Here is an 18,312-nt window from a genome sequence, read left to right as displayed (position 1 = left end):
TAGATGAGAAAAGTGAAACCAAGAAGCCGAGTAATTTACAGTCACTCGGGTAAGGGGCACAATAAAGGCAGAATTCCTGCTCTGGAAGCCACAAGGCTTCTCTCTCCAAGGGACTAAGTGTCCTGAGTCTCTTTTCCATATCCCACTCGCTTACACAGGCCCAAAGGGAGTAGGGCCAACCCAGAATCTCTAAACCCTTTTTTGTGGTTAACTGTCTCCATACGGTGGGGTAACTATGGGACAAGAGGAAAGGGGAGGCACCCTCTCCTCTTTAGATGTGACCTCCCAGTTTCCAAGACCACCAGCCCGGAGGCATGAGATCGAGACACGAGCCTGGGAATTTTCTCAGCCGGGGTTAGAAGCTGGAGAGTGAGGTGGGGAAGGGGCTGGGCTGCTCTGGGCCGCCAGGAACACAGAGGATCCTATTTCTCTCAACCCGCCAATGCCGAACGCGAGAGGGCGTGGCCATACCTGGGAGGCGGGGCCGGACGGCGGAGGGGCGGTGGCGTCCCAGGGCGAGGCGCTGACGTGAGTTCGGCGCACCTGGGTTGGGCAGGTAAGGGCCGGTGCGGGACGCGGAGCCGAGCTCCAAGACTTTACCTGCGCAAAGCCAGGTGAGCTTGCCGGACGGATCAAGGAGAGCGGTGGCGACGGGGGATCTTAACTGGGGACGTGGTTCGGAGGGACGTCCGCTTCTTGTCGCCGGACTGAGAAAAGGTGAGGACGCTAACTTCTGAACACTAGCTTTGGAAGGGGGTGGGGGTGGGGTTTGGGGACACACCCGCCCCAGAGTTTGTGCGGTTAGGAACCTTGCTTGAGAACATCTGTTTGGGGAGACCTTCTGGGGCTGGGTGCCTGTCGCCCTGCTTTAGGTAGCTTCTGGGCGGTCCTAGCCCTGGAGCACGCGGTGCCCCTCCCGACCCCACACTTCTCTCTACTCTCTTTCCCTCCCTGCCCTACCGGAGTGTGCCTATCTCGGCCTCTACCCACCCACCACGGGATAGAGCTACGGCGCCTCCGCCCCTCCGGTCTTACCAGCTCGCTGAGCCGCTGGCCCGAGTCCCAAAGAGGGGGATTTCCTAGGCCTGCGGGCCTTTGGTCCTGGTAGATGTTTGGGGAAATGGGGATGGGGCTGCCAGGATTTTAGCCAGTTTGTTTTTCCTCCTTGAATTTGTTTGGCAGTCAGGCCCCTATGTGGGGCCTGGGAGACACCCATGGATTTCCAAGTAGCCAAGCTTGGTGTTGGGCAGGGTGGCGCTGGGTGTGGTCGCTCTGGGGGTGAGGCCCTCTTCCTCTGAAGGGGATGGAGGGTGGCTGTGGAAAAATGGAGAAAGTCTCCCACCCCTGCCTGGAAAGGAGGCCCGGGGTGTCACTCTTTACACGGAGCCTGCTTTGTAGTAAAAGGGTCATCTCCGTCCCAAACCTGCTTTCCTAGTGGATATCAAAAGTGGAATCCAGGGAAGGGAGAGGGAGAAGGTGCTCCAGTAGGAGTTAGTGAAGGTTGGTGCTGACCCAGGAGAGTAGTTTAGGGTTAGATGTATGCATAATGCATGACAGCAGCTCCCAATACCCTGAAGCTTCCTCTCACCGCCCCCCAACTTCAATCCAGCAAAGAAGAAGGGCATGGGAATTATGGCGAGAGGCACAGAATTTACCCCTAAGCAGGGCTAAACTAAATGGAGGGAAGGTTGGGGAACTTGGAACTACCTGGCAAGTGTGTTCTACTCTAAGCCAAACCGCTGGCCCAATCTCAAAGCTCGGCTTTGGGGTATGGGTGCCCCTGGAAACTAGTCTGGGCAGGGGCTGCAACTAGTGGGGGTGGGGGTTGTTTATAGAGGACCAGCTCCCTGGAATGGGTGTGTGAGAGAGGACGGTTATGCCTTGGAGAGGTTGGAAGATCCCTGCTTAGTGCCCAGTGTGAGGGGAGTGGACAGGTGAGCATCTTTGTTCTTTGGCTGGGTAAGTCCCTGTTGGAGACACAGGCTTTGAATTTCACTGTGATGGCAGCTAGAGATACCAGGGCTGAGTCCAGCTAGGCCAAGGTTCTGTGGGCATTGGGATTTGGGTGGTGTGTGTGTTTTGAACGAGAACTCTGATTCAGGTGTGTTTGGGGGTGGGTGTCATGGAGTCTCCTCCCTAACCACTTCCTTGGCCTTTCATGCTGCTGGGATCTTGTCAGTATTTTGGTTTACTTTCTTAGTGTGCGGAAGGAGGGATTTGGAAAGCAGGGCATTGTGGCAGGATTCAGTACTATGATGTACTCTGACTCAGGAGTATTGGGTCCAAGCCCCAGATGAAGCAGTTTTCTGTGTCTCAGTTAATCCAGCTATAAAATGGGGATAATAATAGTACTACTTCCAGATCATGAGGATGAAATCATACATGTTAAATGAAAGTGCATGTAAAAAACTCTAAAGCCTATGTAGGTATGAAGGACTGTTGGTATCATAGTCTCAGCAGCTATGAAGATGAAAAGATGAAGGGCATCATCTGTTATACCTTCCAATGGCCAAGAAAGGTCTTCGCTTCCTGTGGTTAAAGGAAATACTATGTGTAGGTGTTTTTCACTTTTAAAAGAAGATTTATTTATTTATTTGACAGAGAGAAAGAGAGAGGGAGCACAGGCAGGGGGAGCAGCAGGCAGAGGGAGAAGCAGGCTCCCGCTGAGCAGAGAGCCCTATGTGGGGCTTGCCGAGGACCCTGGCATCAAGACCTGAGCTGAAGGCAGACGCTTATCTGACTGAGCCGCCCAGGCGCCTCAATTTTCTTTTCATTTTGTTATAAATTGAAGCATGTCATTGTAGGAAAATGTGAATCATACACAAAAGTATATACATATGTATAAAATCACCCATAATCCTATCACCAGGTAACCATTTTGGATGTCTTGTTACATTGGGGTATTTCTTTTACTTTTTTTTTTTTTTTTTAAGATTTTACTTATTTATTTGACAGAGATCAAAAGTAGGCAGAGAGGGAGGCAGTGGTGGGGGAGGGGAAGCAGGCCCCCTGCTGAGCAGAAAGCCCAATGTGGAGCTCGATCTGAGGACCCTGAGATCATGACCTGAGCCGAAGGCAGAAGCTTTAACCCACTGAAGGCAGAAAGGCACCCTTTCTTTTCCTTTCTTTAAATCATCTGTGTGTACGTGCGTATGTATGCAAGTGCATGTTATGTTAAAGGATGGAGAGAATACTATATAGTCGATATTGTGTGCTGTATTTTCTCCCTTAACTTCATGTTGTAAACATTTCCCCAAATCCAATAAAAATTCTTCAGACACCCTGTTGTTAATGGTTGCTTAATAGTGCAGCCTGTGAGTATGTAATTAGCCATTTTCCTCTGTTATTTTGGTTGCTTCCAACTTTTCCCTCTCTGCCAGTTTTTAGAGCCCTAGGTACTGAGTGGCAGGTGGGGGAGATCTTGGCTGACTCTTTTTTGACTGAGTTGGAGAGGGTTAGCAGCGGTGCAGGTGAGGCATGAGGAAGGCAGGCTGGGGCGGGGTTGTTACGTGCAGGGCCATCTTGAGAGAAGGCTGAGAATCTAGGACTCTGGATCTTAACAATCAATCAGTCTCTGTGATATTGCTTCTTCCCTATGACTATGTGCAGGTTCCTGCGTTGACTTGGTTGCTTTAATTTTCTCTTGATGAGTTATTGATCAACTATGATAAATGCTTTTCTTCAAAGTCCATGGTCCGTCTAGAACTGATTTCACATGTCTGACAAGCGTAGACACAGGACTTATGGCTATTGCAATAGAAATTCTCAAATGTCCCTTACGAGGCTGACCAGTGTGGTGTCCATTTCCCCATTCGTCCGTCCCTTGCTCCATCCCCTTTCCAGTAGGCTGAGACTGAGGAGCAGAAGGTAGAGCTTGTCCTTAGGAGAAGATGCATTCTCTTCTCCTTCTAAGGTAAATGTTTTCCCCCTGGTTTGATGGCTTCACTTGCTGCCCTACAAAGCAACCCCAACAAGGCCAAGAACATGGGTTCTGGGGACAGTTGAATACCGCATGCCAACCTGACCTGCCCACTCTAAGCTGTGCTCCCAGGGGGTAGGTTTCAGTTGCAGGACTTGTTAACTGGGTCAGAAGGCTCAGGTGAGAGCAGGTCCTGCCTTGCTCTTAAAGTGCCAGAAGCCAGCTTGATTTGGGTTTGGGTTTTCCCTGCTTGTTGGGAGTCTGGCTGGGGAAGGAAGTGGAGTTTGGGGCCACCCCCTCAGCTAAGCTCCTGTGAGTGGGAGCCTTCAGCTGACTCAACTGGTTTGGCTTCTGAACTGTGATCCAGGTGGGGACCTTCCTGGGTGTGAAGGTGACTTATTTATCTTCCTTTCCTCAGGCCGTTGTGGGGTTTGAGCAGTTCCAGTGTGGATTTCTTCAGGGAGTCTGACGAAAGCCATTTCTAACCGACATAGTGTTGGACACAGTAGCTGATGGATGTGTATTCGCTGAGGGAAGGCGATTTTGCAGACCTCACCTTAAGTAAAAACAAAGTAAAAGGAGAGTACACACAACAAAAAATACCTAAACACAACATCCCTGGCAAACAATTCTCTAGGGACCAGTTTTTCCTAAAGGCACCCAGCGTGGGCAGGCCTTTGTTTCCTGCTGTGAGTGCAGGCTGGTGCCGAATGTTATCTGCTGAGCCCGTGTGTTTTTATGAGGATCAATTGCAGACTTTACCCAGGCCGCCTCCTGCAACCTCCTGTAACCGGTGAATTCACTCTAGCCTCTGTGGGGAGATAAACAGACCCAGGTGGAAGAGGCCAGCTTGTCTTATGGTTGTTTTTAGCAGCCTAGGGTGAAGAGCCGTAGCACTTGATTATTCTTGGGCTCCTGGACTTTTCCAGACTCAGGTGTGAGAAGGGTCCTCAGAGCCTTTGTCTCCCATGTTCCCAAGTCTTCTGCAAGCCACTGGATTGTCCTGTGCATAACCAACTTGGGATCCCTTTTTCTTGATTACAGAGTCTTTGGCCAGCACAGAGGAAGGAGAGCTGACTCGAGGCCCAGCTCTTTAGATCTCCGTGGATACACTGCCCGCTCATCTCTGTAAGTGAGGACTTGGGAACCAGGACCCACCCCTTGCCTCCTACCCCTCACCACGGTGCTGTCATTTCTTATTAAAATATTCCTGATCGTGTTGAGTTGTCTTATCTATAAAGAAGGTGTGCTTCAAATTCTTGCCCCTATCTTTGCAGTTTCCATAACTTTTTTTCTCCTGTCTCCTGAGATGAGATTGAAAAGAGCAATTTCACTTCTCTTCCAAAGCCCTTGGTTCTTCAGGAAGGACTGTGTTCCAGCAGGGATGATGTCATCTTTTATTATTTTCCTGCTTCAGGATTTAAATAGGAGAAATGTGATCTACTTACATGATAAGTCTGATTTGGCTAGAACATGAAGTATAAATGGCTTTGGAATAAGAATCAAAAGAACCTTTTAACCTCTTTTCTTTTCTTCCCCACCTGGCACAGTCTATTCCCATATTTAGTTTCTTTGCTGTAATCTAATGAAACTGTAGCTCTATCATATGGGAACAGTGGCTGGGAAAAGTTCCCAGAGGCTGGCCTAATTCTCCTGCTCTCCCGACTCTCTACCCTCCCTCCCCCTCCCCTAGATCATGGCCCTCCACCCCCGCAGAGTTCGGCTGAAGCCCTGGCTGGTGGCCCAGGTGGATAGTGGCCTGTACCCCGGGCTGATTTGGCTACACAGGGACTCCAAACGCTTCCAGATTCCCTGGAAACATGCCACCCGGCATAGCCCCCAACAAGAGGAGGAAAATACCATTTTCAAGGTAAAGGGTTTCTTCCACCATCTGACTTAAAATGCTTTCCAGTTCTGTCAGAGCTTTCTGGGTTTTTCGGTTGTTGTTTTGTTCCGTTTTTTATTTTGGCATGAGGAGTACACTAGATCCCAAATGCTGATGCCTCAGAGAGAATGTTTATGAAGGGGTTGCCCAAACTTAGGCACAGTAATTTCTCTTGCTGGGACACGTCTGTGATTTTGAGGGTGTTTATTCTTTTCCACTGGCTAAAGGTACTCAACTCATATCCCAAAAGATCCCGGGTGCAGTTGGTAAAACTGCAAGTGATTGTGTTGGTGTGGTTGTTCCAAAAGCTCCCGGAGGCCAGCAAATGACCCTTGCTCTTCATGCCCTCAGGGCTCTGGCTATGAAGAGAGGTGCCTGGGCCTGGGAATGACTCTCCAGACCAGGGCAGAACTACTTACTGATTGTTGGCAGCCTCCTAACATAGCCTGTAGGATGGATGTAGAGGGCCCTCTGCATGGTGTTCTTTTGATATTAAAATATCTTGCCCTGTGCATAACCTCTGCTTAAAACTTAACGGTGATCTAGTACAGGTTTTTCTTCTACAAGTATGTTTTCTTAAATAAAAAATAGCTCTGATGTGAGCATTGTTTTACTTAACAGAAAACAAGATTTAATCACACTGCATTTTACAAAATTCAGTGAAGCCGAAGTTTGGCTTAAGGCAGAAGTCGGTGGGAAGCTGGTCACAGGAAGGGGTGGAATGTGGTTTCTAATTCCAGACCCTGTGCCTTTGCTTCCGACCAACTTCTCTGTGCTGGTCAGCCTTCTGCCTCATGAGTTGCTTTAGTTCCTGCATCTCCAAGACACGGAGGAGTGAGTTTAGCTTTTTCTTCCTTTATAAGCTGGAAGTCAGAAGTGAAATCTAGTCCCTACCCTGGGCCTCTCAAGATTGACGCCCCAGTTCTTGCTGAGATTGGATCAGAAGATGTGGGCTCATCCCTCAAAGGAGAGCCGTCCTAGAGATGTTTCCCACCCAACTCTGTTATATCAGGTGTAGACATGAGAGGCAGAGGGAAAATTGGCCTGAAAGAAAGCACTTAGAAGGAAAGTATATGAGCGCTTTTAATTTCAAAAACGATAGGGAAAAACATCTGTAAACCAGCCCCAATGACTGAAGCTGGCACTGGGAGGGAATGGGCCTGCCTCAGCCCAGCCGGCCTCTGGCTGTGGCCATGGTCTGAAACTGCATTTGCTGTTGCTGGTTGGGAGTGGCTGGCCGTTGGGGAAGACGCTGGTTTCTGAAAGCCTCACTCACGAGAGTGGTCTGCACACAGGGCTTGAGAGGAACATGGCTGCGGGAAGCTTGTCTTGCTTATGTTTGTATCTCTGTTTGCAGAATGCTAAGGGAGGGCCTTAAAAGTCAGGAGAAGAGTGAGGGCACTTTCACAGATCCCAAGTTCTGAGAGGCCTTGGGAAGGATTTGTGGGAGCAAGAAGGAGGCAGGGGACCTGCTCCTTAAATGGATGCCTGCTCTGTATCCCTTGTCCATTGTCTCATTGAATTCTCAGCAACTGTGTAAGGGAGGTATTACCCAGTGTTGTAGGTGCAGAGGCTGAGTCTCTGAGGAGCTAAATAACTTGCCCAAATCACACAGCTAGTGAGGGGTGTGGCCAGGATTTGAACCCAAGCCTGTCTGCTCCCCCATTACCATCTACTCCATTCTGACCAGGAATTGGAAGTCCTCGTTTCAGATCCTACCATCAGTTGCACGTATGGTCTTGAACATGTCACATAATCTCTTTGGGCTTTAGGTTCCCCTTCAGTAAAATGGGGGAATGAAACCAGTCTTGCCTGCCTCACAGGATTGTTATGAGAATTGAGTGAAATAATGTGTAGGGAGGGACTAGTGAATTACCAATTAAAATACAGAGGTTACTTCGATTTCTGGAAGAGAAGTAGTAGGGACCTGCACAGTGACCTGAGTGTCAGAAGCAAGACCCAGAATGGGTTGAGTATGTCCTGTTTATAAATCACTATGATTGCCACGGGGTGGGTAGCCCCACTGCTGCATCGCCCTCTGTGTGGGCCCTGAGGAGGAATGGCCGTGTTGTGAGCCAGAAGGCTGCGGCTGTGGTTCTGGCTTAGTTTGGCTGCTCTCCATGGAGGGGCAGGGATTTAAGGAGCCACAGAAATATTTAGACCTGAGCCAAAGTCAGCACAGCCCAAGCCGGGTGGGCGGGGCCAGAGCAGGAGTGGGTACCAGGGATCAAATAAATGGAAGGGAGGATGTAGTGAGCCAGCAGTCAAGTACCACCAGGCACCACTAGAGATGTGCTTCTCAGATATTGCGGACCAGTGACATCAACATCCCCTGTAGGGAGCTGGATGGAACGGAGCCAGCACAGCCATCTGGGGCAGCACCCATTTCTCAGACCTCCACATTCTGTACTGCAGAACTACACTGCAGGTGCTCGAGTCTGAGGACATGGTAAGAAGTGAATCTGAATTAGAAGAGGAGGACTGAAATTTGTTTTGGAAAAAACTTCCTGATGATTGTCAGGGTCTGGGGCAGGGAGTGACTGAGGGAGGTCATAGATCTCAAAGGATGGGGCAGAAAATTTCCATTTCAGCTTGAGGTTAGAAGCAGAGGCAAGGAGTTGGAACTGGACATGAGCCCTGTCCATTTCCACAAACTGGAGTATGCTTCCTGGTCGTGAGGGCTCTGCTAATGACATCCCCCTTTTCTGCACCAGAAGGTAACATCCTGAAGAAAGCATAGAGCTCTGAGAGTATGTTAGCAGTGGGGGAGAGTGGGTAGCCCATGAGTGGAAACACACATACCTCTGGACCCAGAAATGGAGAACCAGTGAGGAGGAGTCAAAGCAGTTTTAGCTCATACCTGGTTTTGCAGCAAAGTATTTCCAATGAAGTGGGACTCTGAGGAACTAGGGAAGGGCAAAGGGTGTGGGATCAGTCCAGTGAGGCCCTCCACCTCCAGCTGGACTCCCAGACTGTGCTGCCTTGCCCTCCGACAGGCTTTTATTCCTAAAGGCACTTGTTTTCCACAGTTATTTTTGCATCAGATTGAAGAATGTAGGGGGAGGGAACAGCAAGGCCAAACTCTTCATATCACATGGCGTCTCCCTTTGTCATCTTATAAAAGTATTTAATGTAAAAAACAAGCCAAAAAAAAAAAATTGACCTGAAATCCTGCTATCCAAAGTTACCATTAGCATTTTGGGGTATAAAGTGGACACTTGAACATGGGTTGGAACTGCACGGGTCCACTTATTTATTTATTTATTTATTTGTGTGTTTATTTATTTATTTACTTACTTACTCAATAATCTCTATACTCAACATGGGGCCCCAACTCATGACCTGGAGATCAAGAACCACATGCTTTTCTAACTGAGCCAACCAGACACCCCTGTACATGTCCACTTACGTGCAGGTTTTCTTTCAATGAGTACAGTACTATAAATGATATTTTCTCTTCCTTATGATTTTTTTAATAGCATTTCCTTTTCTCTAGCTTGCTTTATTATAAAAATATAGTCTATAGTATAAAAAATGTGTATTAATCAGCTGTTACCAGTAAGATAGTTCAGTTTTGGGGAGTCAAAAATTAAATATGTGGATTTTTGACAGTGCAGAGGGTCAGTATTCCTGACCCCTGTATTGTTCAAAGGTGAACTGTATTTTTTCCAGGCCCTTCTTTATTACTAACCTTTATTATAGCCACTCTTGACAGGTGGTGCTGGCACCAACAGTTGAGATAAGGCTCCTCCTTTCAAAAGATTATGTTTGCATATGGCTTAATGTCCCTCTGGTGCTGCCCGGCCAGGGCCTGAGGGTGGGGCTTCCTGCTGCAGGCTCTGCAAGTGGGGATGGGGATGGCGGGGCAGTCAGGCCCGGGTATATGTGCTCATGAGCGAGGGTGAACACATTCTGGGCAACGGCAGGCATTCACTGTGGTTTCCTGTTCCTCAGGCCTGGGCTGTGGAGACAGGGAAGTACCAGGAAGGGGTGGATGACCCTGACCCAGCTAAATGGAAGGCCCAGCTCCGCTGTGCTCTCAACAAGAGCAGGGAATTCAACCTGATGTACGATGGCACCAAGGAGGTACCCATGAACCCAGTGAAGATATACCAAGTGTGTGACATCCCGCAGCCTCAGGGATCAATCATTAACCCAGGTGAGGCCCCAGCTGCTGGCAGGACAGGTGGACAATAAGCCAGGTTCTGGGCTGGACTCTTTAAAGAGATAGTTGACTTGAACATCACTTACAAAGTTTAGTTACAAAGCAAGAAAGCCTTTCTCTAGGAAGGACCTGGAGAACAAAAGATACGTCAGCAAAATCTTCTTGTTCACTTAGGGGAATAGTTACTAGCCTGACTGTTTAAAAGAATGAGAAAGTAGAGGGAGGATAGAGACCTACTGTAGGAAGAGCTTCTCTTGGGACTCAACACTGAGAGGAGAGGTCAGGTGGTTTTGAAGATGGAGGAATTAAAAACTTAGGAGGTTTGAGTTCTGAACCTGGCTCTTATCATTTTGCTCCTTATGGGACATGGAATCTAGTCATTTGACCTTTGAGCCTCAGTTTCTTCAGTGGTAAAATCTGGGTTCTCATCTTTCCTGCCTACCTCAAAGACTATTGTAAGACTCAATTGACATGACATTTTAAAGCTATTAAGTTCCCTTTCCAAATGTTGGATGAGTGATTATTTAATTTGTAGGATACTTTTCCTAAGAGAATACCACCCGATCCTCCTGTTTACCCAGTGCTTTGGAAGTACCGAGAGCCGGGTGATTTAGACTTGTTCTCCAATGGATCTAGTGAGGCCCTGCCAAGAGCGAAGGGTCTGTCCTCACATTAAGCTTACAAAGGGGAGAAATTGTGTCCTTGAGTCCTTAAAAGGGAAGCTAATGTGTAGCAAGAGGTTTAAAGGTGGGAATTAAGAGATTTCTAAGAAAGGGGATAGGGTCTGCAGTTCCTGGGTAGGAGAGAAGAGAGCTTACATTAGAGCTCAGTAGGAGGAGTTAGAGCCAGAGGTTAATATACCTTTGGTTCCCACTCTTTTTGGCTAGGGCATTGGTGGTGCATATTGAGCTCTGGATGCCTCTGTACTAATAATACCTAGCATATAGAACAGATCAGCTATAAGGATGACAGTGCAACCCCAGCAGCTCACTTGTGGGATGATGTGTTTGTTTCTCGGTTAGGATCCACTGGATCTGCTCCTTGGGATGAGAAGGATAATGATGTAGATGAAGAAGATGAAGAAGATGAGCTTGATCAGTCACAGCACCATGTTCCCATCCAGGACACTTTCCCCTTCCTGAACATCAATGGTGAGTGGGGATGGTCAGTGGTGGTACAGAAGAATGAAGAGGGTGGAACAGGCTTTGACTTAACAACTACTGAGTCAGCCCCAGCTGCACTGGGAGCAGTGATGCGGCCTTGTGGCCAAGCTGCTGGTCTACTAACAAGTAGGGGCCATAGACAGGGGAACTCTGCTGGCCCAGTTATCCCAGTGGGCAGCTTCCAGGCATAGAGAACATCTAAGGAATCTTACAGATAATTCAGAGAAATTAAACAAATTCATTCTTAGTTCCATATAAAAATACATCAGTTGTTATAAATTACGCTAATTTCCTTGAAGCCAACTATAGATATCATTTTGACGAATTATATGCAAAGTCTTCCACTATTTCCCTTGATACAAATTTTGTGTCACTTTCTTAGCAGGGTATCTACTCTGCTAAGGCTATGTCCTGGGAAACTTGTGGTTTCTACAATACTTGGCTTTGATAGAATTTATCTGCAAGAGACTTTTTGCTTCTTTTATGTGCTTTTTGAATTAAGCTTCCCAGGAAAAATGAGTTGAGGGGTTGGAAGGTCACTGTAACAGAGCAGGTACTGACTCTTCCATTGCACATTCTGAGGATGCTCAAATACAAGGTGAAGTGCTCTTCAGCATCTTCACTTGAACTGTCGACTGAAATGTTCCTAGTCTAATGCCGTGCACTAGTTGAGTTGAGAAGCTCATCACTCCATTTCTAGTTCCATCTGGCTGCTCTGGGTCAAATGAGATACTTATGCCACTTAGAAAAAAAAAGTTATCGAAATGATTCCTTTAGGAGTTTGGAGTCCCCTACTTTAGGTGATTCTCTTACCTTTAAGAATCGGGAAATAACTCTTATTTTCTGTCCACTTTCCCTCCTTCACTTAACCTGCTATTTATATCTTTACAACCAAGGGATGAGTACAGAAAATTATCATTGAGTTCTCTCAGGTCAGTATTGTCACATGCTACATTCCCACTTAGTGATTTGAGTTGGATATCTGGAAATACGAGATTTGTTCCTAAATCCTTGGCTGATTCATTCTGTTATTTTCACCCATTAAAAGGGTGCAACCTATTTCCAGGACCCTGATTTCATATTTTCTGTTCATATTTTACCAAAGCAAATTTTTTTTGCCTTATGTTAGGGGTTGCTTTGGATCATTTTGGGAAGATGTGGGACATCTATTTAAAAAGCGGCACCTGGGTGGCTCAGTTAGTTGGGCGTCCCACTCTTGATTTCAACTCAGGTCATGATCTCAATTTTTGGGATCCAGCCCCAAGTTAGGCTCCCTGCTCGGGGAGGAGAGGGGGGAGTCTGCTTAAGGATTCACTCTCTCTCTTTCCCTTTGCCCCTCCCCTCGTTTGTGCACATGCTGTTTCTCAAATAAATAATCTTTAAAAATAAAAAATAAAAACAAAAAAGGAAAATGGGTACATTGATTTAACCAGACTTTTGCACAAACGGTCAAAGAAACATTACTTCTATGATTTCAGAGCCCTTGGGGCAGAGGAAGAAGAATTGTTGAAGAATAGATGCCTAAGAAGTGAGGCTAGGAGGAGAAATCTCTAGACTTTGGAGTGAACCAACTTTGAGAATAGCAAGAAATAGGATGGGTATTTCATTTTCTTTCCTAAAAGCTATTAATTGGATACTTTTGAATAAATATTGGTTTTACATGTTTTAAAATTCATAATGGTACCAAAAGGTTTTCCTCCCTTTCTGTCTCTGACCCCCTGTTTGGTTTCCCTGGAAGAAACTGATCCTTTTAGATTTTTTGATACCCTTCCAGATGTTTTGTGCACATAAAAGTATTTGTGTTTATTTATTTTATTTTTATTTTGAAAAGATTTTATTTATTTATTTGATGGAGAGACACAGTGAAGGAGGGAACACAAGCAGGGGGAGTGGGAGAGGGAGAAGCAGGCTCCCCAAGGGGCAGGGAGCCCGATGTAGTGCTTGATCCCAGGACCCTGGGATCATGACTGGAACTGAAGGCAGACACTTAACTGACAGAGCCACCCAGGCACCCCAGTATTTGTTTGTTTTTAATGGAATTTCGATATACCCAAAGATAATCAACTAATTCAATTGAGTTCATTTTATAGAAGAGTTCATTTTGTAGAAGACAGCCAACTTCTATGTAATTGCTGGGGTGAAAATCTGTAACAGGGAACCTTTCATTCATGCTCATTCTAATTTAACCCCAGAGAATACTCATATGTTTGGTTATCTTCAGCAAATGCACATTTTCAGAACTTTGAGTTTATGGGAGAATTAATATGATTAGGAAGTAGAAGCAGGGGAACTATATCTCTTTTTGTGTCAGTTGTGGAAATCATTGATGGGCTGCCACATGGAGTCATAGTCCAGTGTTTGACTCTTGTCTGTCAGCCTTGTTAGGTTTTAAAGCCCCGAGCCAGGTGATGTACAAATGTGGTGCCCCTGCCTGCTCACCCACAGCTTTCTGTTCTAGGTTCTCCCATGGCACCAGCCAGTGTGGGCAACTGCAGCCCTGAAGCAGTGTGGCCCAAAACTGAGCCTCTGGAAATAGATGTACCCCAGGCACCTATACAGCCCTTTTATAGCTCTCCAGAGCTGTGGATCAGCTCTCTCCCAAGTAAGTGAGACTTGATCTTTCTAGCTGGGTCTTCAGCTCCTATTACAGTCCCTTTTCCTGCCCCACCTTCTGCCTCCATTTCTTTGCCATATATAGAATAGCTACCCATCCTATAGGCAGCCTCTGTCTGGTTCCTGACTGGCTGATGAGTCATCAGGGAAGAAGTGAAGAAACATTAGTTCATATCTACCTGCCCATGGGGATGCTGTGATTAGTTGCAGCTCAGGGTTACTCACCTGTTAGGTGAGTGGAAGGCCTGGGTTCATCAGTTTGTCTAGGGGATCTGGGCTTAAGGCCAGTTGAGGGACAGGAAGATTAATGGCCATGAATTTGATCAAGAAGGTTCTTGGATTTTGTGGGGCTTTTGGAAGGGAGAAAATAATTCTGAATTGAATACAAATTGATCTCAATGAAGAACCAGTGTCACTGCCCCATCTCCCTTTCATGGTATGCATCGTGGTAGTGGGGATGGGGTGGAGGGTGGGAATGTGAGGGCTAGTATTTGGTCCAAGAGAGTAATAGCTTTGATAAGACCTGTAAGGTTCAGTGGAGGCTTGATGAGTAAAAATTTACTTTGCCATGAGCTGTGCGTCCTTTTATGGTAAATTGTTAGAACAAATCCTCAGAGTGTGCTCATGTGTGTAATTTTCAGAAAGATAAGATGGCTTGGTATTTTTTCTTACTCTTCTGATTTCTTTTAAAATGAGCCAAAAATGAGACACAAACTAGATAACCTTAGTTTTTAGCTGCTTCCATGTCCACTGATGTGAACACTTTAGTCAGTATAAATGAGGAGACTGAACCAAGAAGTTTGCTTGGAGAGATTCTAGCCCTTAGGGTGTAATGATTAAACAGAGATAGTATATGTGGACCTTGAACTATCTGCTTTTAAGGTAGTCTTTTGACTGAATAGTTCAGGGATAGGTTGATGTCTTCCTTTGTTGCAGGAAGGATAATGGTGGTGGTGACCTTCCTGAATGCTGGTCGAAAGGTGGCTTGATCTTGATGGACTTGAATGAGTCCCAGGCAGAGCATTAGAGCAGGACTCTCACTATACTCTCTCATCTTGCAGTGACTGACTTGGACATCAAGTTTCAGTACCGTGGGAAGGAATATGGGCAGACCATGACCGTGAGCAACCCCCAGGGCTGCCGGCTCTTCTATGGGGACCTGGGTCCCATGCCTGACCAAGAGGAACTCTTTGGTCCCGTCAGTCTGGAGCAGGTGAAGTTCCCAGGTCCAGAGCATATCACCAATGAGAAGCAGAAGCTGTTCACCAGTAAGCTGCTAGACGTCATGGACAGAGGACTGATCCTGGAGGTCAGCGGTCATGCCATTTATGCCATCAGGCTGTGCCAGTGCAAAGTGTACTGGTCTGGGCCATGTGCCCCATCGCTTGTTGCCCCCAACCTGATTGAGAGACAAAAGAAGGTCAAACTATTTTGCCTGGAAACGTTCCTTAGTGGTAAGTCTTTCTTCAGAAGGTTTGTCATTGGGGGCTTCCCCCCAGAAGTAGGTTTTCCACCTTCCCAACCCCCTTTCCTGGCTCTTCAGGTATCTTAAAAAAACTCCTGGAGGAAGTAAAGGTAGAAGAGAACCTTAGTTCTGAGAAATGAAAGTGACCTGCGCAACAAAGAAGGGCATTTCACTCCAAAGCTATGTACTTGGAAGCTAATTTTAGTTTGGTTGTGGCTCCTTTAGTGGCAGAAGAGGGAGGCAGCCTTGTTATTACTGCCAGATGCTGCCACTGCCACCTTAACTTTGGAAGTTGACTTCATCATAATCAGCAAAACATACTCTTCTCATTTGGGAAATACCAAGTGGCAAATTCAAGCAAATAGATTTAGGAAGAACACTGAGATGTGGATTTTACAATACAATTTGAACCCCAGGTCTAGTTCAATGATATCCTCAGAACCCTCAGAAATGATAAAAGTGTTCTTATTTGTGTTGTCCACAATGGCTCACATGGGGCAACTGAGTACATGAATGTGACTCATAATGACTAAGGAACTATTTAATTTTAATTAATTTAAATGTAATAGCTACATGTGGCTAGTGACCACTAAATTGGGCAGCCCAGAAAATGGTATTTTACTGAGTGGATATGGAATGGCCAAGTATACCAAGCTTGCTCTTCCACCTTCTACAGATCTCATTGCCCACCAGAAAGGACAGATAGAGAAGCAGCCACCATTTGAGATCTACTTATGCTTTGGGGAAGAATGGCCAGATGGGAAACCCCTGGAAAGGAAACTCATCTTGGTTCAGGTGAGGATATAAGGATATATCAACAACTCTTTGTCTTTTTACCAGTGCTTTAGCCCCAGGACTAGGATTGTGCTGAGCAAAGATCCATCAGCCTATGTATGTTTTAATCCCATCAAATAGAATAGCAGACTCAAGTTTTGTTTATTGTAAGAACCAACTAGGACCACGCTGGAGCACAGAGGTCCTCAAAATGGATGACTGGCTTAGTGAAGACCTTACCTTGCATTCTTTTATTGACATTAGAGTCTTGCTGAAACCTAACAGGATATGGTCCTTTCTAGCTCTTTTAGAAAGACCTTTGAGTTACTTTTAAGAGTGTAACCTTATTCTAGTAAGTGGCAGCAAGACCACTTGGATTTGGTTCCTGGATTTGTAAAAAAAAGATAGTCAACAGATGAAATGTGGGTAAGAGTCTTCCTAAATAAGCAGCTGTTTATCTAGGCATGTGATTTAATGAAACATATAGGTTCTTTACCTTCATTTGAACCAAGTTCTAGAGTGATCCTTAGCAAGATGGTCTAGAGAGAAGAAGGCACACACGCTATCATAAGGGGTGGCAGCTTTCCTAGGACCTCACTGGTCCTTTCTATCATTTTGAGTCCCTCCTGCTGCTTAAAAATACCTTCTCTTCAGTGGATACCTGTGTGTTCTGTGTCCTGAACAGGTTATTCCAGTGGTAGCTCGGATGATCTACGAGATGTTTTCTGGTGATTTTACACGGTCCTTTGACAGTGGCAGTGTCCGCCTGCAGATCTCAACTCCAGACATCAAAGATAACATCGTTGCTCAACTGAAGCAGCTGTACCGCATCCTCCAAACCCAAGAAAGCTGGCAGCCCATGCAGCCCGCCCCCAGCATGCAACTCCCCCCTGCCCTGCCAGCCCAGTAATCATGAATGCCATCTTTTTTTACAATATTGTACATAGCGGTATTTTTTATTATTCAGATTTACCCAGCTTTTGAACCTCTTCCTTCTAACAATGTTAGTGGCCTTCGATTCTCCACAGTATGCCTGGCTTTTAAAGTTGATTTAATTTATGGAAAAAAATCACCTTTCATAGTCCCCCTTTCTTTTTGAAACCTCCCAGTGTTAGTGTAATGTAGTAGAGGGAGATTTGGCCTGGGACTTTGGACACCAGCATTCTAGCTGCAGTGCTCTGATTCAGTGACCTTGAACTACCAACTCATTTAACCTCTAGGCTTCAGATTAATTCCTGTAAAACGAAGGGGTTGGAACAGTGCCTGAAATAATGCCAGTTAAAACTCTGACCTGATGACTTCATTCTACTTGTACAAGGCATACCAGCCTGGAATAGAACCCTTCTGCATTGTTCTTGCACCATATTTTTTTCTTGCTTTCATTAAAGTTCCCTCAAGCACTGATTTGTCCAAGATTGATCTCCGTTTGACCTGTTCTGCTAGTATAGGAAGCTGGCTCCCTGACGGAGTAAGTGAGAGGGAGGGGAGCTGGCTGGTTGCTTAGGAACCAAGCTTGATATCTAAATAGAAATAGGTGCCAAAGTCTGAAAAGTCACCTGGTCTGTGGAGAAATGCTCATAAACAGCTCCTCAAGGGAATCTGTCAGCAGAAGGCCTAGGGATTCTGCACAGTTGGTTGTCAGGTGTTTACCTTGCCACCACTCAATAACACTCAGAATGTGGTAGGTGAGAGTGCATGACTCAGTGGTACCTTTCAGAGAGGATAGAGCTTTTTCTTCTTTCTTTTTTGAGGAAGAGCTGGGAGTGAGCTGGGCATCTAGGACAAATTCCTGACTAAAAAAGGCACAGTTCCTTTTTGTTTTAAAACTTACAGTTTTGCTATCGTTTGGACTTTTTGCAGTTGAAAAATTGGGGTATTCAGGGTGAAGGAGGACTGGGCAGTGCTCTTCTGCCAAAGGCTCATCTGGCCCAAATCTACTTGTCCCCTTTCTTGTGGAGGTAGCTGGGTGTGAACTATTCAGGTGAAGAGTGGTGTAGAACACTGTAGCTATGGCTGCCACAGACTGGTCTTATCTATTAACTCTTGCTCCATCTTCCATTTTTTTGCCTTACCCCCAACCTTTAAAAAAAAAAAACAGTATAATTTAAACTCCAAGACCTAAATGGAAAGCAAGATATTAATCTCTGGTTGCAGGCCTCTAAGGCTCTTGAATACTGATGCCTCTTTGTGCCAGGCCATTACAAGAAAACCCATGTCTAGTGTACTACCCTTAAACTAGGCCATCCAGGCCATTCCCTACTTGCTACTGTAGTTGAACTAGCTGAAAAATCAGGTAGTTTCAAAAGCCATAAGCTCAATTTGGTTACA

At 46.1% G+C, this 18,312-nt stretch overlaps 1 protein-coding gene across 1 annotated transcript; it reads left to right on the top strand.

Moving 5' to 3' along the window:
- The first annotated feature begins 329 nt into the window (after positions 1 to 329).
- Positions 330 to 17,388, top strand: IRF6 (interferon regulatory factor 6). Its single transcript, XM_082701819.1, has 9 exons — positions 330 to 717; positions 4,964 to 5,047; positions 5,613 to 5,789; positions 9,759 to 9,963; positions 10,992 to 11,120; positions 13,591 to 13,734; positions 14,807 to 15,199; positions 15,887 to 16,005; positions 16,670 to 17,388. Exons 3-9 carry the CDS (start codon positions 5,616 to 5,618, stop codon positions 16,892 to 16,894), a joined length of 1,389 nt encoding a protein of 462 aa, XP_082557945.1. The 5' UTR covers positions 330 to 717; positions 4,964 to 5,047; positions 5,613 to 5,615; the 3' UTR covers positions 16,895 to 17,388.
- Positions 17,389 to 18,312: the final 924 nt, after the last annotated feature.

This window comes from Mustela nivalis (assembly GCF_964662115.1).
Source record: "Mustela nivalis genome assembly, chromosome: 16".
Lineage (NCBI taxonomy): Eukaryota > Metazoa > Chordata > Mammalia > Carnivora > Mustelidae > Mustela > Mustela nivalis.
The sequence above is the reverse complement of the archived record's forward strand: the minus strand, read 5'-3'. Positions and strand labels throughout refer to the sequence as shown.

Excerpts from the sequence above, each read along its gene's own strand:
- IRF6 (XM_082701819.1), top strand. The coding sequence starts at position 5,616 with ATGGCCCTCCACCCCCGCAGAGTTCGGCTGAAGCCCTGGCTGGTGGCC. Across the intron at positions 15,200-15,886 it reads CCTGGAAACGTTCCTTAGTG|ATCTCATTGCCCACCAGAAA; the intron begins GTAAGTCTTTCT and ends CACCTTCTACAG. Across the intron at positions 16,006-16,669 it reads GGAAACTCATCTTGGTTCAG|GTTATTCCAGTGGTAGCTCG; the intron begins GTGAGGATATAA and ends TGTCCTGAACAG.